We start from the raw sequence: 21,039 nt of genomic DNA, 5'->3' as shown, positions 1-21,039 counted from the left end.
CGTGTTGTGTTTGGTGGTACCTTAGGGGGCGGGGTGGGAGAACGCCTGTCTGTTTCGCCTGGACTCTCTGTGAGTTGTGGGACGGGCGTCATCATGTGTGTGTCCCTGTTTGGCTCGGGTTCTGAGGACGAGAGAATTTGTGATCTGTGTGGTCTGTAGATACACACACACAGGAAGTGCTCGAGGGAAGTAGGCAACCGTGGGTGGCGACGCCAGTTCGTGTCGTCAGCAAATGGCGCCGCGCTCGTTCTCAAGCCGGCGCGAAGCCGTTCTAGGGGTCCTTTTTCTCGCTCATTTAAGTCGCGGTGAGTACTCTCTCTCTCTCTCTCTCTCTCTCTCTCTCTCTCTCTCTCTCTCGGTGTGGTGTGCGCGATGTATTGTACACCGAGAGAGAGAGAGAACACACCCCTCTCCCTTTTCTCCAATTAAGCTAAAACCACGTTCCACGTACACCGGGGGGGGAGGGGGAGAGAGCGCGGAGACGGAGAGAGAGAGAGAGAGAGAGAGAGAGAGAGAGAGAGAGAGAGAGAGAGAGAGAGAGAGAGAGAGAGAGAGAGAGAGAGAGGGAGAGGGAGAGGGAGAGGGAGAGAGTACGTACACCGAGAGAGACACGGCCCTCGAGCCAGACCAGAGTCGAAAGGCGACAGAGAATGCAGAGAGCCGTCGACATGTACCCCGTAATCTTTGACTCATCAGACCCCCGTACAACTGAATAAAACATAGCCACGATACACTGCTCTGGTCAATACTCGAGTCCGCGCGCCGCGCAATGGCGCGGTTCTAGCTACTTCCAGTGCTGCTGGCTGATGCGCTTGGTGCCCCACTGCGCTGCAGCTGGCTCGGCAGGCGCCGGCGTGTCGCTGTCGGCCGGCTCCTCATCAAGCGCGGGGCGGGAGGGCATGCACTTTGGCGCGGCGGGCAGGAGGCTCGAGAAGGCCTTGGACAGCTTCTGGATCAGCGTCGGTGGCCCCTCCTCCTCCTCGGGAGCGACCGCGGGCGCCGCCTCGACCGCCGCCTCGGGCGCCGCCTCTGGAGCAGCCTCTGGAGCAGCCTCAGGCGCAGCCTCGGCCGCAGGCTCCGGAGCCGCGACCTCGGCAGCCTCGGCAGCCTCGGCCGCCGCGGCCGCGTGGCTGTAGGCGAGCCGTGCCTCGACCTCAGCAAGCTCCTCTGGCGTGACGCTCATCTCGCGAGCGAGGCCCGCCTCTCCCGCCGCCAGGGCGTATGCCCGCCACTCGACGCGAGCCTCCTCTTGCTCGGCGTCGTCGCGCTGGGCGACCGCATCGACCGCCCCAGTCAGCGCGCGTGCGACCGGCTGCTCCGCCTCCGCCGCCGGCGCGTCGGCCTCCGCCGTCTCGACCGCCTCGGTCTCCTCGACAGCAGGCTCAGACTTGCGGCCCGAGAGGTAGTCGACCACCTGGCCCAAGATGGAGGACGACTTGACCGGCTCGGTCGGCGGAGGCACCTCGTCGGCCGCCTCGGCAGGCGCCTCCTCGGCTGCGCTGTCCTCGGCCGCGGCCTCTTCCTTGGGCTCCTCTGCAGCGGGCTCCTCCGCCTCGGGCGTCACGGTCGAGGGTGCAGCCGCCGCGTCGGCGGCGGGCGTCTCGGCGGGCGCGACGTCGGGCGTGGCGACGACGGCGGCGGTGTCGGCGGGAGCGCTGATCTGCTCCGGCTGCATCACCGGGTCGGCGATGTTGCTGGTCGACTTGGAGCTGCAGGCACCCATGGTTCGCTTGCGTTTGTTGTGATCGGCTGACTTCCTTGCGTCGTGCGTCCTTGGGAACGTGGCAAGTTTGCCGGCCGCCGACAAGTCTTTTCGGCCCTGCTGCGTGTGGACTCCTTGCATCCCCCCCCCCCCCCCGCTTTCCCAAGAGCCCTGAGCCCCTGACCAGGCTGCCTCCTTCCTCCATCGTGCATCGACGCGAAACACAGATCTCAGATGCCACACAAATCACGTGTGGGAGAGAGAGCTTAAAAGGCATGTTAAAAGGCTACACACGCGACACGGGCACGGCTCGCGCTAGCTCAATCGCTGCCCGAGAGAGTTCTTTTTATTTATCTCCTCCAACTCTTGCTTGAGGGGGTTTGTCGGGTTGCGAGAAATGAGTATTGAGTAATGAGTTACGCTTATGAGGAAGGTGCTATGCTTTTTTGGCATTTTGGGGTACAACCGGAGTCCGGAGTCCGGAGGGCGAGAGAGTTCACGGCATCGCTCATGGAGATGTGCATCACACGTGGCGGCCGAAACAACCGCAATCCCGTAGAAATCGTCAAGACACTTGGACGACTGTGACATCCTCACCTCTCGCTCACCGCTCCAACTCTCGCAACCATGGGCAAGGGCAAAGGATAGAAGGTCATGGACTTCGACCTGGCGACCGCGATGACGAAGAAAGAGTGCGCTCGCCCGCCCGCCCGCGCGCCCCCTCGCGCGCCCGCCGAACGCTTCGGCGCCGAGCGCTGCTCTGCTACTCAGCCGCGCGCCCCTCCCCCCCCCCCGGCAGGAACCGCAAGCTGACCAAGATGGAGTGCATGGTCAACTCCCACCTCCCGCCGCCGCCGCCGCCGCCGCCTGTGCGCCGCCCGCGCGCGCTCGTTCCTCACTCGGCAAATGCCTTTGGCCAGAGCAGACCCATGACCGCCCGCGTGATCTTGTGCGCCTGCGCCGCCGTGCGCCCGTCCGCATCACGCGCAGAGTCGCCGTAGCGCTCGGCGCCGCCCTCCTCGCCGTGCAGAATGTCGAGGAGGATGGCGGCGCCGGTGGGAGTGGAGAATTCGGGGTGGCCTTGCAGCGTAATCCCGATCGGCGGGTCGGCGGGAACGCCGCGACTCACCGCCATTCGGCTGGTGGTGGGCGAGGCGAACAGTGCCGAGGCGTGAGCCGGGCAGCTCGCGCTGCAGCCGAGGTTCGCGGCGCACGGAGGAAGCCGTGTGACACAATCATTGTGGTGGTATTGCAGCGCCGCCGTACCGTTGCCCAAGCCGAGGGAAGCGCCGAGCGCCGTCACATCAAACTCGCAGCGGGCCGCTTGCAGGCCAGCGGAGTTGTGCTCGACGCGGCCGCCCAGCGCTTGCGAGATGATCTGATGCCCTATCTCATCAAAACCCACGCGTCCATCTCACGACCGGTCGACAGCACGCGGCGGCAGAGCGCTGCTGCCGTAGCAGATACCAAGCATCGGTCGGCCCCGCGCATGCAGCCGGCGGATGGTGGCCTCCAGATGCGACGTCCAGGGGTAAGTCGCCTTGTCGTAGGCGGACGCCACCGAACCCGGGATGATGAAGCCGTCAAAGTGCTCGATGAGGGCAGAGTCAAAGGGCGACGACGCCACGTCAACCTCGTGGATGGCGACGCGACAATCAATCGCGTCGCAGAGCTCACGCAGCATCTTAGCTACGCTCAGGCTGTAGGCCGAGGTCGGGACGACCGGGTTGAGTAGCGCGAGGCGCGGCCTCTTCCACCAGCGAAGAGCGTGCCGCATGGCAATGGCTGCGGCGACGGCTGCCGCCGCCGCCGCCGCCGCCGCCGCCACTGCGTGCTGGATGTTGCGCACGGCGCCTGCGCGGGCTTTCGTTCGAGGTGTTCTTGGGTCTATCTTGGGTGGGAGTTACCAACTTCTGACTGTGGTGGCTGTCTCTCGACTGTCTGTGCTTGTGCGTCTTGCTGTTAGGTAGGTCCGGGCGGGCTGTGTGAGTTGCCAAGTTTGCACTCCATCTCCAAGAGAGAGAGATTTTTAGCAATACCAAACAACTCTAACACTCACACGTCATTTGGGGCCTGGAGCCCTGTTCACGCGCGCGCGAGACGTGCAGACAGGGTCTAGGACAGGGTTGCCAGGCAGGTGACTCCAACGTCCAAGAGAGGGAAGTCCCACAGGCGAGATACAGGCCCACAGCCTGTGCGGCACAGCGCACAGCGCACAGCCACAGCCACACACACAACTCACAAGCGACAAGCACAAGGTCAAGCTGTTGCTGGTGGTGCTAGCTGCTACAGAGCTCTCAGAGCACACAGACCGGTGTGCCTGCGTGCTGCGAGGTGCGAGGCTGCGTGCCGGTGTGGTTGATGGGGGACGCTCGACGCTGCGACACTACAAGTTACAAAATGCTATACAAAGATCAATACAACACGATATCTCAACTAACGCCGGACTGAGACAACCAGCCGTCAAACAGAGCTCACATCAGAGCTCAGAGGCTACCGCACACAGCGCGCAATCGCACACTGCGCACGCCCCCCTCGCTGGTACACGTCATGCCGTTCCGACCACCACGGGGCCTCCCTAAAGGCCCGGGCTCAGCCACATATCCACAGAGACATCGCGATAACATGCAAACAGAAGGGTGCACAAGCAAGGGCACATGCCCGGACTTTCCAGCGCACGGGAACGGGCGCCACCGCGAGGCCGAGACCCCGCGGCGGCTTCTCCGGACTCCCCACACGCCCGTCACGATCGAGCGCCAGGTGCGGCACGCAGGAACGGGCGCCGCCGCGCGGCCAAAGGCCCCGCGGCGACTTCTCCGGACTCCCTGCGCGCCGCGCTCGCTTGGCGGGGATCTCCCACTAGTAAATGCCGTTCTGCTCCTCCCAGCGGTTCTTCACCTTGGTCTTGAGCGAGGCAATCATCTCACGGGTCCTGGCAGGGGGGGAGCGGGCATGAGCTCGCGCGCGCGGCCCGCGCCCGGCACAGGGCAGACAGCGGGATTGGGGCTGCGCAGCGCACTTTTCGGCGTTCGCCATCGCGACCGACTCCTTGCCGTTCCAGAAGGGCACGCGGGCGAGGTGGTAGTTGACCATGCACTCCATCTTGGTCAGCTTGCGGTTCCTGCCGGGGGGGGGGGGCGCGGCTGAGTAGCAGAGCAGCGCTCGGCGCCGAAGCGTTCGGCGGGCGCGCGAGGGGGCGCGCGGGCGGGCGGGCGAGCGCACTCTTTCTTCGTCATCGCGGTCGCCAGGTCGAAGTCCATGACCTTCTGTCCTTTGCCCTTGCCCATGGTTGCGAGAGTTGGAGCGGTGAGCGAGAGGTGAGGATGTCACAGTCGTCCAAGTGTCTTGACGATTTCTACGGGATTGCGGTTGTTTCGGCCGCCACGTGTGATGCACATCTCCATGAGCGATGCCGTGAACTCTCTCGCCCTCCGGACTCCGGACTCCGGTTGTACCCCAAAATGCCAAAAAAGCATAGCACCTTCTCATAATAACTCATTACTCATTACTCATTTCTCGCAACCCGACAAACCCCCTCAAGCAAGAGTTGGAGGAGATAAATAAAAAGAACTCTCTCGGGCAGCGATTGAGCTAGCGCGAGCCGTGCCCGTGTCGCGTGTGTAGCCTTTTAAGCTCTCTCCCACACGTGATTTGTGTGGCATCTGTGTTTTCGAGTGTTTCGCGTCGATGCACGATGGAGGAAGGAGGCAGCCTGGTCAGGGGCTCAGGGCACACCAGCCGGGGTTTCCCCCTTCTCTTGGGAAAGGGGGGGGGGGGGGGGGGATTCAAGGAGTCCACCCCCAGCAGGGCCCAAAAAACTTGTCGGCGGCCGGCAAACTTGCCACGTTCCCAAGGACGCACGACCCAAGGAAGTCAGCCGATCACAACACACGCAAGCGAACCATGGGGGCCTGCAGCTCCAAGTCGACCAGCAACATCGCCGACCCGGTGATGCAGCCGGAGCAGATCAGCGCTCCCGCCGACACCGCCGCCGTCGTCGCCACGCCCGACGTCGCGCCCGCCGAGACGCCCGCCGCCGACGCGGCGGCTGCACCCTCGACCGTGACGCCCGAGGCGGAGGAGCCCGCTGCAGAGGAGCCCAAGGAAGAGGCCGCGGCCGAGGACAGCGCAGCCGAGGAGGCGCCTGCCGAGGCGGCCGACGAGGTGCCTCCGCCGACCGAGCCGGTCAAGTCGTCCTCCATCTTGGGCCAGGTGGTCGACTACCTCTCGGGCCGCAAGTCTGAGCCTGCTGTCGAGGAGACCGAGGCGGTCGAGACGGCGGAGGCCGACGCGCCGGCGGCGGAGGCGGAGCAGCCGGTCGCACGCGCGCTGACTGGGGCGGTCGATGCGGTCGCCCAGCGCGACGACGCCGAGCAAGAGGAGGCTCGCGTCGAGTGGCGGGCACGCCGGCACTCGCGGCACCTCCTTGCCGCGCACCTTGTCAACAATGAGCTGCAGATTGGCCAAGCCGTCCTCCTGGGTCACCACCTCGCAGAACGGCGGGTAGCCCTGCTTTTGGCCCCACGCGTTCATGGTCAGCACGCGCTTCTCGTACTGCGCGGCCACCCGCTGCTGCCGCTCCTACATGGATCCACACACGCGTGAGCCCGAGCGAGGAGAGGTGCTCTGGCTCCCTCACCGCCCCGTTGCGCACCTTGCCTTTGAAGCCGTCCGCCTTCAGCCACAGGTTAAACTTCACTTGGTGCTCCTTGTCGGAGGCGAAGTCCTTGCGGTGCGGCATCGTCACTACGGACACAGAGCCCGCCGGAGTCTCCCGGGCAATTTGCTCGGTACCGCGCCAGCGGGCCTTCTTGATGAGCGAGTCGTGCTTCGCCGCCGTCGCCGCGATTCCCGTGCCGCCGCCACGGAAGGTGGCACGTGCTTTTGCGAAGCCCACTTTGCGGCCTTTGCCGCTTGCCCACCGCTTGGCTTCGTCAACGGGCAAGTGCCTTACCACACTCGCCTCGGCATCACTCGAAGCCGCGAGCTCGGATGCGGCCACAAGAGCGGCCTGCTTGGCACGCAGCTGCGTAATCGTCGGCCCGCGTGCGCGGCTCTTCACGGCCTGTGCCGGCGAGTTGGCGTTCACGCGCTGAATCATCATCGTCATGGCTGCTGTCTCGCTCGCTCGTGCGTCCTTGGAAGTTGTGCGCCTCCTTCTCCTATGAGCTCGTATGCCACGTCGCCGCCTGTGTTTGGGTTTCTATGTTTGCGATTTGGAATTTGGTATTTGTCCAGCTCTTTGTTTATTTATTTGCTTTCATTTCTTATTTTGAAAGGCCTAAAAGCGACCCAGCTGAAGCAAGCCGCCGGCCGAGAGGTGATGCCGAAGCAGCTCGACTGGCAGGACACAAACCTGGCCAACTTTGGCTCAGAGATCGAGAGGAAGTGCAAGGCGGCCGCAGCCGACGGTGAGCCGCAATGGATCGACGTTGGGAAAAGCGCGGGAATACAAGTCTGGCGCATGGAGCAGTTCAAGGTTGTGCCGTGGCCCAAGTACAAGTACGGTCGCTTTCACCGCGGCGACTCGTATATTGTGCTGCGCACATACCTCAAGGACCCAGCCTCGATGAAGCTTGACCATGACGTGCACTTTTGGATCGGCAGCGAATCGACCCAAGACGAATACGGTACGGCGGCCTACAAGACGGTGGAGCTTGACGACAAGCTGAGCGGCCGCGCAGTGCAGTATCGCGAGGTCGAGGGCGGCGAGAGCGATCGTTTCGCGAGGCTGTTCCCACAGGGACTGCGTTACTTGGCCGGAGGCACCGCTTCCGGCTTCAAGCACGTCGACGATGCTGCAGAGCGCGAGCCCGTGCTGCTGCGGATCAAGGGCTTGGCTGGCAACGTCGCCATGCGACAGGTTAAGCTCAGCAGAACGGTGATGAACTCCGGGGACTGCTACGTGATGGACACGCCGCAGTGCATCTACCAATGGAACGGCAAGGAGTCCAGCGCCCACGAGAGAGCCAAGGCTTCTGAGCTCTGCCGGCTGCTCCAGCAGGACAAGCACCGAGACACAAAGGTGCTCGATGAGGGCACGCCCGAGGGTGATGGCACGAGCCCTGAGTGCTCCAATCACGGCTTTTGGCGGCACCTGCCTGGCGAGCGGCGATTTTTGGGCCTCAGAGTGAGCCGAATCTCCATCCAGGACGAGTCCGCCGGCGGGAGCGACGGCGACGTCAAGGCATTCGAGCCGCTTCTGCTCAAGGTGACGGCCGACGGAGACACGCCACACTTTCGCGTCGTGTGGAGGGGCAAGGCACCGCCCTCCTCGCGCCTTGACAGCTCGCGCGTGATGCTGCTCGACGACGGCTTCCAGTGCTTTTGCTGGATCGGCAAGGACGCGCCAAGGGAAGCCCGCACGACGGCCTTTATGCTCGCCCAGCTGTACCTCAAGAAGTGGAAGCGACCGTCGGTGCTGCCAGTCACGCTCTTGAAGGAGGGCCAGGAGAAGAAGGCCTTCTCCGCTCTGTTGGGACCCGCCGAGCCGGCCGCCGAGGGCTGCGGTTGTGTCATCTCCTAAGCAGAGCCTACGTGGTACGACTCGCAGATATATGGACAAAGACACGCGATGAGAGAGTGCATGTACATCAGATACGTTGAGCAGTCTGGCGCTGGGCATTTTCCTTCAGTTATGGGCCGTCCAAGCGAAGGTCGCCCGTGTGCGTCGGGGCACGGCCGGGCCGGGGGCGGGCTAGGGGGCGGGGGCGACCTCTGTTCCTCTCGCTGGTCCCCACGGTGCGGCCACCGTGGACCGTGGACCGTGGTCGCTCATCTTTTTGGTTTTGACCCCTTTCTATCTTTAACAGTAAGATGCGTACTCTGGTCTCTGCTCGTGGTTCTGGTTGGTAAGAGACACATAAAAAGCCGAATAATAGCCACTCGCACACGACCGCAAGTACACGACCCTCTGTGCATGACGCACCCGCACTCTCGTCTGTCTCTCATACACACAGTACACCCCGCTGTGTCCAGAGGAGAGAACACCGAATAGCGACTACACTCGGCACACCTCTTGGCCACCCTCCAACATCTTGACCATCCCTGGGCAGCAGTCCACATATGTGCCTCCGCCCCACGGGTCGATGCCGTTGCCACTGCAGCCGCCCCCGCCGCCCCCGCCGCCCCCGCCGCCCCCCGCCGCCCCGCAGTTGCCGTTGAGCTCGCAATCGTACGCCGCGCAGCAGGAGTTGAAGTCCCAATTCATCCGCGCCTGGTCGCAGTCCGAATGCGCGAGGCAGCCAGCGTCCCACGCCGCCTTGGAGCGTGGCGGGCCGCAGCACTCGCTCCGCTCCATCCGCACGAGCCGCAAATTGTCCCACGACCCGTCCGACAGCACCTCGCCCACGAGGTAGCCCTGGTCGCCGTCGCAGCTCCAGCCGCCGCCGCCGCCGAGCGTGAAGGCTTGCGCCGGCTCCGAGAACGGGCCAGTGTTGTTCTCGGTCCCGTGACGGTGGCCTGCAAAGTACGCCAGCGCCACGCGCCGGTCGCGCAGCATGCCCAGCGTCTCGCCTATATCCGCACCGCGTGGCCGTGAAGACGCTTCTGTCTCGCGGCTGTCCCGGAGCGGCCGTGCAGCGCGTCGCCGGCGGCGCTCCACCGGCCGCGCAAGTAGTCGACCGGGTAGTGAGAGAAGGCGAGCAGGTGCGAGCGGCCCTCGCTCGCCGCCGCGTCGACGCGAGCGCGCAGCAGCGCCGCCGCCGCCGCCTCCCGCTGCCTGAGGTTGGCGGCGCATCCCGCCTGCGTGCAGCCGCGCGCGGCGTCGAACTGCTCGTCCCACGAGTCGCACCTCTCCTTGGCGCAGGCAACCCACGTGCAGAGCTTGGACGCGTCGGCCGCGTTGAAGTCGAGCGCCTGTGGGCGGGCTCCCGGGAGGCTCAGGGACGGCTACCTGCACACGTCGGCCCCGCGCTGTGAAGCCGAGCGCCACGAGCTCGAGCGGCGAGCCGCGCACGGGCGTCGCGAAGTAGGAGACGTCGGGCATATACCAGCTCATGTTTGGCGCGCCGCGCTGCGCGCCGTGCGCCCGCACCTGGTTGCACCGCGTCGCGTCCGCGCGGCACGCGCAGTCGAGGTCGTGCTGCGAGAGGTCGTGGTTGCCTGATTCACCACTCTCACGATGACTACTTCATCAGTCGCGAGGTCGCGCTGCGAGAGGCTGTGGCTGCCATACACGCTGTACCACGGCACAACCTCGCCGGCGTTGGCGCCTCTCCGCGGGCGAGGCAGCTGCGCGTACTGCTGCGCCCACCGCGTCTCCCACTGCGGGTCGTCGACGCTGCTCACGCCGCTCGGGTAGAAGGAGTCGCCCACGTTGACAACGAAGGCCACGTCGCCGCGCTCCTCCGCCTCGCGCCGCATGTGCTCCGCGATGAGGCCTTGGCAGCGCTGCTTGACCGCCTCGGCGCCGCGCCACACGTGCATGCCCGGGTCGAAGCCCCAATCGCCGACGACGAAGAAGCTGGCGACGCGCCAAGGCGGCGGCTCAGACGGCGGCGGTGGCGGCGGTGGCGGTGGCGGCGACGGCGGGGGCGCCGTCGGGGGCGGCGGGGGCGACGGCATAGGCGACGACGGCGGTGGTGGCGACGGCACCGGCGGGGCTGGCGGCGGTGGCGGCGGCGGCGGTGGCAGCGGCGGCGGCGGCGGCGGCGGCGGGCGAGGGTGGTACGCGGTGAGAGAGTAATGGACGAGTGTGCCGCCCGCTGTTGCGGAGGTGACGCCCGCCAATGCAAGCAGGTACAAGGCGCCCGCGCCGCCAAGCGCCGCCGTGAGCAGCACGCCGCAACGTGGCTCGAGATCGGCCGAGGGGTCGGCCGCGGACTCGGACTCGAGCGGCGCAGACTTGGCCACACTCGCCTCGCCTTCCTCCTCTGCCACAGAAGGGAGTCGCTGGGGTGCGCCGCCGCCGCCACGCCGCCGCTGCAGCTCGGCGGAGACTCTCGTGTAGAGGTGGAGCGCGGCGGCGAGCAGCACGACACCAACGGCACCTGTCCCTAGCGGTCCGAAAAGCATCTGTAGCGGCGACCAGCAGCGCAAGTCGCCGTCCGAGATTTTCCGATTCACAGCCTTCTCTCGAGGTACTCGAGGTGGATATCCTTGGGCCGCGTTGGTAGCGAGGCTTGGTGTGACGCGATCCACGCAGGCGTGTTTTCTGACGGCCGACCGTCAGTGCACGGAGTTGCCCCTTCCTTCTCCGACTGGCCTAGTTCCAGGGTTCGTCGGGAGTTCCCCTTCGCCGCTCTGGACCTAGCGCGGGTGGATTGGAGGGGGCTCGCTGCAAGGAAGGGCGGTGTAAGAAGCCGATCCCCGTAGTCCGCCCCGTTCCTCCCCATCGGGCCGCATGAGCGGCCGCGCCTCGCAGATTCGTTTCTCGCGCCTGGGTCAGGCGCGCGGGGCATCCCCCGGGTCGCTCGACCAGCGATCCGAAGAGTGGCCGCTATGCGAAGGAAAGAGCGGGGCCCTCGGGTTACGCCTCCGTCCGGCCCCCTCCGAGGGGGGAGGGGAATTGCGGGGTCCCCACGGGCGCCTCTCTTCGGCCGTCCCGGGGGGGGAGGGGAGCAAGGGGGTGGGGGGATCGGGGCGGGGGGTAGGGGTCTCGGTTTCGTGGTCACAGCCTTGTTATTGAGAAGAAAATACGTCCTTCACAGCTAGGAATCCTACGTTGATAAGAACCAAGAAGCTCACATCGCAGACAGTGAGGGTGTGAGAGGCGGACCTAAAAGGAAGGTCCTACATCTCTTTCAGACAGCTCTCGAGGGCTCCTCTCCTTAAAATCCCTGCCTGTGTGGTGGCGGCGTGCCGTCCTCCCATCCCTCCCTTGCCGCTCTATCCTCTATTTTCTTTCTTGCTCGACACTGGGCACGGGACTTTGTAAAATTCTTTCTTGCTTATCGCCGTAAAATTCTTTTAGCCCGAGGGCAAAGATGGGAGAGGCTAACACCCTCAAACACCCCTCCTTCTCCTCTGAAAATCCCTGTGCGGAAAGGACGACGGCCCTCGCAGGCCAGCTAGCGCGAACGACGGCAGCGGAGAGCAGCAAAAACCGTGTGTGTGTGTGTGTGTGTGTGTGTGTGTGTGTGTGTGTGTGTGTGTGTGTGTGTGTGAGAGAGATTTTTAGCAATACCAAACAACTCTAACGTTGTTGTGTGTGTGTGTGTGTGTGTGTGTGTGTGTGTGTGTGTGTGTGTGTACCGCCCGGAGCCGGTGGCGGTGCGCGCGGGGTTGCGGTTGGGGGCAAGTTGGGCCCTTGGGGGGGGCGCCTCTTTGCTCTCTTCTGGATTGTTTTTGTTGTCGGCCTCTGTGTGCAGTTCTTCCATTCCGCTTATGAGTTTTTGTGTTTCTTCCCCTCGAGAGACACGAGACTCGAGAGCAGATATCTCCTTCGTCTTGTAAACGATTGTGCGGGGCCATTTGACATATTTTGGATTTTGAGCTGCGCAGCAGAGCCCGGCCTCGATTCTCGACCCGATCGCACTCAGAGGGCGAGCGACCGAGGCCCACACATCACAACGCGAGACAGCAGACACAGACAGCACTGGACAACGGTGATCTAAGCGGGCTCTCGAGTAGTCCTCAACCCGATCGCACTCAGAGGGTGGGGCGCCCGAGAGAGCCCGCGGGGAGGGGGGAGGGGAGGGGGTGGGGGGGCAGCAATAATTAGACCCGGATCGCCATCCCACGCTCGGGTGCGTCAAGAGCCGCCTAGCGCAGCCGAGAGGAAGGCGTCGAGTCCCTCGTCGCTCAGGATCTCCATGGGGACGGCGGGGTCCGCCGGGGACGCGGCCTTGTCGAGAGGCAAGAGGGCGGGCAGCGCGAGCTCGGTGAGGGCGGGCAGGGAGAGCTCGTCGACGGTGAGCTCGTGCGCCGGCGGCTGGTCGAGGAGCCTGTCCAGAGCGGCGGCCGCCTCGCCGGCGGTGAGGCTGTCGCGGCACGCCGCCGCCGGAAGGTCGACCGTCCTCACCGCCGAGCCTGCCACCGGACCCGCCACCGCCAGCGCGGGAGCCGCCGCCGTGGCCAGGGTCGGAGCTGTCGCAGTCATCGCAGGGCCCGTCGTCGCCGCGGCTTGGACGGCGGCGGCGGCGGCGGCGGTCGCGCATGCGACGGGCCACTGCGGCGGTCCGTGCGGCTCCTCGAGGCCGGGTGGCCTCTTGCAGCTGCCGCCCGCAGTGCACTCGAGCTTGAGCCGGACGCAGCGCGCGCAGGGCATCGCGTCGTTGAGGTCGCACTTGGTCTTGGCCCGCTTGCACTGGTCGCAGGCGCGGCGCACCGGCTTCGCCTCCCCCTCGCACTGCAACCCGAGCCGCGTGCACCGCTGGCACGGCCGCTGGTCCGTGCAGGCCGTCCGCGCCTTTTGGCAGTTCTTGCAGGCGAGGAGCGTCAGCCGGCGGCCCCTCGGCAGGGTCGCCGCGGTGCCGCGGTCCTCCCACGCAGGCGCCGGCCCGGACGTATCGTGCTGGAGCCTCGCCGCGCCAGCCTCGGGCGAGCGCGCCTGCAGCGGGTCCTTGGTCGCGGCGAGCAGCCGCTGCGAGACGTCCTGGAGGTGGTCGTCCGTGACCTGTCCCCCGCCGTCCTTGACCTGCACCACAAAGGTGTCCTCCAGCGTGTCTTCGAAGATTCGCGTCTTGGCGTGCACCTCCAGCAGCTTGCAGCCCGAGATGGTCAGCGAAGCGATCATGGAGGCGAGGACGCCGTCAACGTCGGGCCCTCGCACGGTGAGGACGGTCGCGTCTGGTCGTGTGCTGTTTTCGGCGCGGACCTCAAAGCCGGAGGTCAGGCTTCCGACCGAGATGGTCTCGCTGTCGCTGCTGCCTGCAGCGCTGGCCTCGTCGTAGGCACGCCGCGGCGCCTTGTTCGTCGTGGAGGGCGGCGAGGCGAGGGCGTCCGCGGCAGCGGGCGTGTCCATGCAGGCGAGGGCGTCCGCGGCAGCGGGCGTGTCCAGTGCTGAGCGGTGGCTCAGCAAGGGCGAGGGTCTCCGATGTGGTGGGGGTACGTCGGCAACAAGGGGGCTTTGGCAGCGTCCCAACGAGCCAACATTCCACAACGGACCGCCGCTTTCTTTTTCAGTGTATGTAGATTTCCGCTGCTCGTCCTGAATTCACACACACTGTGTTCACACGTGTTTCCCCCCCCACCACACACACACACACACACACACACGGACGTACGCATACGAACCGCATTATGACACAGATTCGAGACTCGGTCTCGAACTGGGGTCTCGAGGTTCGATCGAGTGGACGCCATCGGTTATAACCGACCAAGTTTGGTCATAGTTGACCACTCGGGCACCAAACTTGGAAATGCGGCGTCGAAGGAGATATGTTGAGATAGAGATCGTGTCTCGTCTAAGTAAGTGTGTGGGGGGAATTGACCACTCGGGCAAAATCGGCCGAGCCACAAGCGGAGTGGCGGCTGGCCGATTTAAGTGGGGGGGCTTTTTGTATTTCTTTCTTTAATGGTGTGAGAAGTAAAAACCCGTTCAGAGCATCCGAGTGAAGAGACGCTACATGAGTGGGGGCCTCGAGCTTCCCGGCGGCCCGGGGTCAAGGGCCGCGCGGGAGGAGGAGGCACGCTTACCCATCACCAGGGCCACCCCGGGGGTTCACCAGGGGGTAGAGGCGGAAGCGGCGAGTGAAGCCCCTTCCCGCCGAGGGCCCGCACCCAAGGGCGCAGAGGCGGAGGCGGCATGGGAAGCTGCCGCGAGCCGCCTTGCCCCCTCGGGCGTCAGCGGCGCGCTTGCGCCCCCGCAGGTGTCTTTCGCGGGGGACCGAGCCAAGCGCCAGAAAGTGGAGACTTCCGGGAACCTTCTCTTATCAGAGACCTCGGGAGGGCAGCATGGCTTCACAGTGTACGCTGACGGCCCGCACCGGCAGGGAGGCGGCGCTGACCGCCTCCCCCGCCTGGAGATCGTGCAGATTGGTAGCGGCGGGGTCGCTACTGCAAACCCTGCCGACTCCTTCGACGGTGACTGGCCGATGCCGACGTCAGAGGAGTTCAACCATTTTGTCGACCATTTTGCCGACCGCGACGAGCGTCCGAGCTTGGCTGAATTAGCTGTGGGCGCAGGATTCGACAACCCGCTCGACCCTTTGGGCGAGCAAGGCGAGGTCATCGCCATGCATACGAGCCTCTCGCCCCTCGCGCCTGCACGACCGGACACGACACACGGCGTCTCAATCGGCTCAGGGCTGGAGATTGGCGACCGCGTCAAGATTACGCGTGAGAGCGAATTCTCCGGAGAATATGCAATAATCAAGTCAGTTTCACGCATCGATACGGTGACCCCTACCAGGTCTTTCGCTGGCGTTATCCCAGACGACCCCCGACTCAAGGGCCGTTTCTCGGACTGCCCCATTTCGATCCCTGTTGAGTTCCTTGAGAAGGCTGGACCACGGTTCATGGGGCTCTACCTACGAGGACAATGGGTAGGTGTCGAGTCGATTGCTGACTTTGACGCCTTCTGGCTGGGCCACAACGGGCAAGGACTTTGGACGGAGAGCCACGGCGACCTCGTTCCCCTTGGCTCCGTCTCGCCCGAGCTCTACGAGCGCCTTACCGAGGTATTGTGCGCGAATGACCCGCCCCTCGTCCAGCGACTAGCGGCCCAGGCCTTCGAGACATGGAAGGCATGCGGGTACGATCGATCCCTGGACTGGTACATGCATCGTGAGGCCAATATTGCGTTGCAAGAAAAGTGGCGGGACGGCGTCCCCCGCGACGATTTGCACGCCGCCCTCACCCTCAACGGCGCGCTCGACCCCAACCTGCTCTTCCTGAATGGCCCGTGCACGCGCTCGGCTATGCGCTCGGGCCACCACCTGCCGCCTTTCTTCGACAAGTCTTGCCAGGGCGATTCCACGCATGTGACCTCGTGGTACTGCCCATGCTATGGCGACTACCTCGAATGTGTTTTGCGCAGCTTTGGGCTCAAGCCTCGTGGCAATACCGCCATTCTCGACTATGGGACGCCAGCTTCGAAGCTGGCGGAGGAGTGTATCCCCGAGCAGGTGTTCGAGCCATGGTACTCTGTGATCGAGTATGCGCCTTTCCACGCCGCGGCCATTATCATCCAACGCGCCTACCTTAAGCACAAGGGAATCGGCGCCCCTGGCTACCGCCGCCGCATGGCTTACGCAGAGGCATTGCGAGTAATTCACCACAGCTTCTGCGATGGAAGCTGCGGAGGAGGCGATGCGCATGGTTGCACCTATGCCACATGTCGCTCTACGATTTGGGCCGCCATGGAGGGCTATCTCGCTGCCGCCATTCACGCACGCCTGCTTAGCCGGCCCCTCCTCCTTGAGCAGCTTGCCGAGGCTGACTCTCGCACGACGGCGCTTGGCACAGCCGCGCTACTCTCTGTCTTCGATGTCAGTGCGTTCAGAGTCGTCACCTGCTCTGATGACTTCGAGGCGGCGGGCGCCTACCTGAAGGATATGGCATGGCGCCCCCTCGTGCAGATCGCCGACCTGGAATGGCTCCTCGAAGAGCTGGTGAACAGGCCGCGCGAAATGGGCCACTGGAACAGCAAGTTCCGAGATGACCTCGAGGACGTAATCAATTTGCCTGATTGCCCACTCATCACGTCGCCTGATTGGACCGAATCTCCCGCTCCAGATGTGCCCGCTCTCACGCGGCAAAATGCGATGCTGGTGGCGGGCATAGTGGTGGACGAAAAGGTCGAGACGGGCGCATTTGAGGGCGAAAATGTCTCGATTCCACCCTCACCACCAGCGGAGATGATTACGGATGCTAACAACTCGGGCGAATCCTATGGTAAAGTCGGTTTGCCACCTCCAGCGGGCGTTTTGCTCCCTACTCGCCCTATGCTCGCCCTCACCTGCACCTCCAACAACTCGCGGTCGTCTGTCGAGCCGCCCTCACCTGGGCCGCCCGTGGCGGACCCCACGGAGGAGCCTGTCGTGCAGGCCACCCTGCTCCCCGCCTCCAAGGATGCTTCCGTCAGCTGCGGCACTGACCACCAGCTCTGCCCGTCATCCCAGGGCGGTGAGCCCACCACTTGCGGGCTGAGCCCGCCCGAGGAGCCGTACAAGGGGTCGGACGAGGAGTCGGGCGAGGGGACCGACGAGGACGAGGACAAGCCTCTCGCGCGCCAAAAGGTGGGCCCAGAGCCCACCGCCGCCACGGCCAAGGCGGCGGACCGGCGGATTGCCGAGAGCCAGCGGCGCTCCCTCGTCGTCACCGCGGACGCGGTCCTCGGGGAGATGTACTCCAACCTCGTGACCACCGCGACCGACGTCTCGAACCTCGAGAAGGTCAGCGGCCTCATCACCGCCAACAAGCCCGTGCCGCCCGAGGGTGCGGAGTTCCGCTGCGACCCGAGCAACGAGCTGATCGGCGCCAAGTCGCGCATCGGCACCTACTCGCCCGAGGGGCTCATCCCGGGCAAGGAGGCGCGCGGCTGGGCCAAGAACATCCTCCACTACGCGCTCCTGATGGCCTGCATGTCCGGCCGCGGCGCCATCCAGCTCACGCTGGACGACATCCAAGAGTTCCTCGCCGTGCTCCGCGGCCCCGTTGAGCAGGTCGCGCTGTCGATCGAGCACGGCGCGATCGAGGGCAAGGAGATCTTCCAGTGGGCCCTCTACGCGCGCATGATGATCAAGGCCTACCTCACCACCGGCCTCAAGCTTGGCACGCTGGCGGGCAAGTCGTTTGAGGACCCGGCTACCTCCGTGGACGGACCCCACACGGCCGCTCTGCCCACCTTCACCAAGTGCACGCGAGGCGAGCTGGGAGGCCTCTACTTCGCCAAGATGTGGCGCCTGGCGGTCAAGTACATGCTCCGCCTCGTGCTGGCGGACCCGGATGGCTTCGAATTCACGATTGAACCGTACGCGTGCCCGCTAGATGCTCACCTTAGATGCCCTGCTCACAAACTCCCCCTCGCAGGACCGACTCGGACCACATCTTCGACGTGTCCGAGGAAGCCTACGCCTGATGGGGAGGTTCGCAACGCGTCTCTCCTCCCCGAGGAGGCACCAAGCAGCATGCTGCGCGCACGCGCGCTCGATTTCCGAGATGAGGCAGCGACACCATCGAGACAGTCTGCAGAAGCAGCAGCAGTCTCCGCCTTAGAGGCGAGCGCGCCTCGTACTCCCATGTCCCCTCCAAAGTCGTGTGCCACTGGTCCAGTCTGTGACTGTGGTGCTCTGGCGTCGTGTGAGGGGATTTGTTCATGCAGAGAGGGCTATTCTCAGAAAGAGACCGCCGCAGGCCTCTCGCCTGTAGATGGAGCCCCCTCGACCCTCGGGATGGCCACTTGCGCCGACCCAACCTGTGCGACCTGGACCCACATTCGGGAGCCAGCATCGATCAAGGTCTTCATGACAGATCCGTACCACGACGGCGGGTACAACGGGGCCGACTATGATGGTCAGCCACCCTACGTGACGCCTGCAAGGCGGCGCAATCGCCAATCAACCATTTTTTGGCGCCTTCAGCGAACAAGTGACCGGCGCCACGAGTCCGGCCCCTGGAGGCGCCCGCGTTCAAATTGGGGGCAGCCAAGGTATTCGCCCGACCACTCGAACCGCGCATGGCCCGAGAGGCGCCACACTTTCCGGCCTATCGAGCCACAGACGGTCTGGCGCCCGACAGCGCTACGCGACCAGCGACGGGCGGACTCGATGCACTATACACGACACTCGAGCACCCTCCTCGTCTCGAGCGATCTACGCCGCACCCCGACCCCCCCCAAGGGCCCCGATTATGGGGTGTGGCGCGTAGAAGGAGAGGCGTACCCTAGCCCGCCTACTCGGCCGCGTGGCATGAATCGCTCGCCCACCTCTCCGTCACACGGCCCTCTGCCACACGGCGCCCCGACGGCACTCAGTGCCGAGCCGACTGGGACGCTCTACTACTATCTTTGGGCGCTCAGCCACCGAGCATGGAATGCGCTCTGCCATGCCCTTTGGGGTAACACAATGACCACTAGGGCGGCGTCACGCGCGAACGACGGCGACGAGCCCCCCGATGGCGCCAGTGGCGAGCAGCAGCAAGGTGCACCGGGACTCATCCGACAGCTTGCTACTGCGACGTCGGATGAAGCGGCCGAACCTGGCGAGGGGGCACTCGGGACAGGCGGTGCGCCCGCCGACACGGCAGCAGAAAGCGCGTTGGACCTCAACCAGCCCGCCGAGGGCTCACCTCCCGCCGCCGGTACGAGTGAGAGTGACCCGCCACGTGGTGATGGCGATCGACCCCCGTCCACGCGAGGGAGTGCGCCACAGGAGCTCGGACAAGGGCCCCCGTCCACGCAAGGGGGTGCACCACAGGGGCGCGCCCAAGGCGAAGGTGCCAGCGCCGGCGAGAGGCGCGGCAATCAGCCGTCTGGCGACCAGCCCGACGCTCGGCGTGGAGGCCTGCAGGACGGAGGTCAACCCACCTTTGCCGACATGGGCCAGCTCATCCGTGGCATGACGGAGAGCAATCGGGCCATAGCCCAGAGCATAACCTCTAGCATCACCTCCGCCCTTGGCAATGAACCTAGGGCTGACGAGGGCAGGGCCGCCCGCACATCCCTCTCGGCTCGAGTGACCCGCACGTACGACGACGGGATCCCAAGGCTCGAGGGGGAGAATATCACGCCCCAGCTTATGGCCGAATGGTTGGCGCGCTTCACAGCGTGGGCTAATGTAGAGGGTATCTCTGAATATACCCTCGGGCCTGCGCCACCGACGCCTAGAGCAAGTCAAAGAGACCAAGAGGGTGAAGCTCATCCACATCCGGACGACGGGACAGCTGGCTGACTTGTTCACGAAGCCACTTCCCGCGGCCACATTCCACCCGTTGCGGGCTTTCGTCGTCTCCTAGGGTAAGGCGATGGCGAACGAGCTAAGGGGGTGCAACGTGTTAGGATGCCTGTGCATCGGCTAACCGTTGAGGGGGTGATCTGCTCGTCCTGAATTCACACACACTGTGTTCACACGTGTTTCCCCCCCCACCACACACACACACACACACACACACGGACGTACGCATACGAACCGCATTATGACACAGATTCGAGACTCGGTCTCGAACTGGGGTCTCGAGGTTCGATCGAGTGGACGCCATCGGTTATAACCGACCAAGTTTGGTCATAGTTGACCACTCGGGCACCAAACTTGGAAATGCGGCGTCGAAGGAGATATGTTGAGATAGAGATCGTGTCTCGTCTAAGTAAGTGTGTGGGGGGAATTGACCACTCGGGCAAAATCGGCCGAGCCACAAGCGGAGTGGCGGCTGGCCGATTTAAGTGGGGGGGCTTTTTGTATTTCTTTCTTTAATGGTGTGAGAAGTAAAAACCCGTTCAGAGCATCCGAGTGAAGAGACGCTACATGAGTGGGGGCCTCGAGCTTCCCGGCGGCCCGGGGTCAAGGGCCGCGCGGGAGGAGGAGGCACGCTTACCCATCACCAGGGCCACCCCGGGGGTTCACCAGGGGGTAGAGGCGGAAGCGGCGAGTGAAGCCCCTTCCCGCCGAGGGCCCGCACCCAAGGGCGCAGAGGCGGAGGCGGCATGGGAAGCTGCCGCGAGCCGCCTTGCCCCCTCGGGCGTCAGCGGCGCGCTTGCGCCCCCGCAGGTGTCTTTCGCGGGGGACCGAGCCAAGCGCCAGAAAGTGGAGACTTCCGGGAACCTTCTCTTATCAGAGACCTCGGGAGGGCAGCATGGCTTCACAGTGTACGCTGACGGCCCGCACCGGCAGGGAGGCGGCGCTGACCGCCTCCCCCGCCTGGAGATCGTGCAGTTCCGCGATGTTCCTTTTTTCGGCGCCGCTGGCCTCTGTGTCGACATCGACCGAAAACTACTACTCCTGCCAGTATGACCGACCTCGAGGCCCAGCTCGCCGAGCTAAAGTCGGAGTTGGAGGCGGCGCAGGAGGAGGCGGCGATGTGGCAGGAGGAGGCGGAGGCGCGCGCCGCCCAGGCCGACTCCGCTACGGAGACGGCGCGGCTGCAGCAGCAGCTCGCCGCGATGCGGGTGCAGCTGACGGCGGCGGAGGCGTGCCGGGAGGAGCGGGACGCGCTCAAGGCCGAGGTTGCGAGGCTGCGCCGCGAGAAGGCCGACCTCGAGGAGGAGGTTGCGTTCCTCTCGGCGGAGCTCGACGAGGCGGGCGGTGGCGATGGCGGTGGCGGTGGCGGACCGGCGCAGTCACCGCTACCATCCTGCGCGGCGTCGGCCGCTGCCACCACCGCGGGCGGCATCGTGCCGGGCGACGGCTTTGGCTACCTCGCACAGCCGTCGCCGGCGGCAGCGTCGTCCGCCTACGCCTGCACACCACCCGCGGCGCCGACGATGTCGGCCGGCGGCGGGAGCGGCGCGATCCAGTCGC

The 21,039-nt window shown here is 64.9% G+C and overlaps 8 protein-coding genes across 8 annotated transcripts; 2 read left to right on the top strand and 6 right to left on the bottom strand.

Annotated features, from left to right (window-relative positions):
• Positions 1-784: 784 nt before the first annotated feature.
• Positions 785-1,723, bottom strand: EMIHUDRAFT_108601 (hypothetical protein; the record flags this gene model as incomplete). The annotated part of the gene is made up of 1 exon (XM_005792790.1): positions 785-1,723. The coding sequence occupies one exon, from the start codon at positions 1,721-1,723 to the stop codon at positions 785-787; it is 939 nt and encodes a 312-aa protein (XP_005792847.1).
• Positions 1,724-2,597: 874 nt separating this feature from the next.
• On the bottom strand, positions 2,598-3,479 carry EMIHUDRAFT_222907 (glutamine amidotransferase, class I; the record flags this gene model as incomplete). Its single annotated transcript, XM_005792789.1, has 2 exons — positions 2,598-3,088; positions 3,170-3,479. The coding sequence occupies 2 exons, from the start codon at positions 3,477-3,479 to the stop codon at positions 2,598-2,600; spliced, it is 801 nt and encodes a 266-aa protein (XP_005792846.1).
• Positions 3,480-4,066: 587 nt separating this feature from the next.
• On the bottom strand, positions 4,067-5,067 carry EMIHUDRAFT_439688 (Hypothetical protein; the record flags this gene model as incomplete). Its single annotated transcript, XM_005792788.1, has 3 exons — positions 4,067-4,634; positions 4,722-4,823; positions 4,925-5,067. Coding segments are annotated over 3 exons (254 nt in total), but the record flags the coding sequence as incomplete, so codon positions are not given.
• A 516-nt stretch (positions 5,068-5,583) lies between these two features.
• Positions 5,584-6,812, bottom strand: EMIHUDRAFT_222905 (hypothetical protein; the record flags this gene model as incomplete). Its single annotated transcript, XM_005792787.1, has 4 exons — positions 5,584-5,613; positions 5,764-5,922; positions 5,993-6,283; positions 6,357-6,812. 4 exons carry the CDS (start codon positions 6,810-6,812, stop codon positions 5,584-5,586), a joined length of 936 nt encoding a protein of 311 aa, XP_005792844.1.
• Positions 6,813-7,025: 213 nt separating this feature from the next.
• On the top strand, positions 7,026-8,228 carry EMIHUDRAFT_69768 (hypothetical protein; the record flags this gene model as incomplete). The annotated part of the gene is made up of 1 exon (XM_005792786.1): positions 7,026-8,228. One exon carries the CDS (start codon positions 7,026-7,028, stop codon positions 8,226-8,228), a length of 1,203 nt encoding a protein of 400 aa, XP_005792843.1.
• A 279-nt stretch (positions 8,229-8,507) lies between these two features.
• EMIHUDRAFT_222903 (hypothetical protein) lies at positions 8,508-10,717 on the bottom strand (the record flags this gene model as incomplete). The annotated part of the gene is made up of 5 exons (XM_005792785.1): positions 8,508-8,613; positions 8,881-9,217; positions 9,247-9,559; positions 9,824-10,166; positions 10,374-10,717. 5 exons carry the CDS (start codon positions 10,715-10,717, stop codon positions 8,508-8,510), a joined length of 1,443 nt encoding a protein of 480 aa, XP_005792842.1.
• Positions 10,718-12,395: 1,678 nt separating this feature from the next.
• On the bottom strand, positions 12,396-13,607 carry EMIHUDRAFT_108598 (hypothetical protein; the record flags this gene model as incomplete). Its single annotated transcript, XM_005792784.1, has 1 exon — positions 12,396-13,607. One exon carries the CDS (start codon positions 13,605-13,607, stop codon positions 12,396-12,398), a length of 1,212 nt encoding a protein of 403 aa, XP_005792841.1.
• A 5,044-nt stretch (positions 13,608-18,651) lies between these two features.
• On the top strand, positions 18,652-19,792 carry EMIHUDRAFT_222899 (hypothetical protein; the record flags this gene model as incomplete). Its single annotated transcript, XM_005792783.1, has 4 exons — positions 18,652-18,727; positions 18,809-18,886; positions 18,989-19,362; positions 19,730-19,792. 4 exons carry the CDS (start codon positions 18,652-18,654, stop codon positions 19,790-19,792), a joined length of 591 nt encoding a protein of 196 aa, XP_005792840.1.
• Between the last annotated feature and the right edge of the window lie 1,247 nt (positions 19,793-21,039).

Source organism: Emiliania huxleyi (genome assembly GCF_000372725.1).
Source record: "Emiliania huxleyi CCMP1516 unplaced genomic scaffold EMIHUscaffold_105, whole genome shotgun sequence".
In the NCBI taxonomy this organism is placed as follows: Eukaryota; Haptophyta; order Isochrysidales; family Noelaerhabdaceae; genus Emiliania; species Emiliania huxleyi.
The sequence above is the reverse complement of the archived record's forward strand: the minus strand, read 5'-3'. Positions and strand labels throughout refer to the sequence as shown.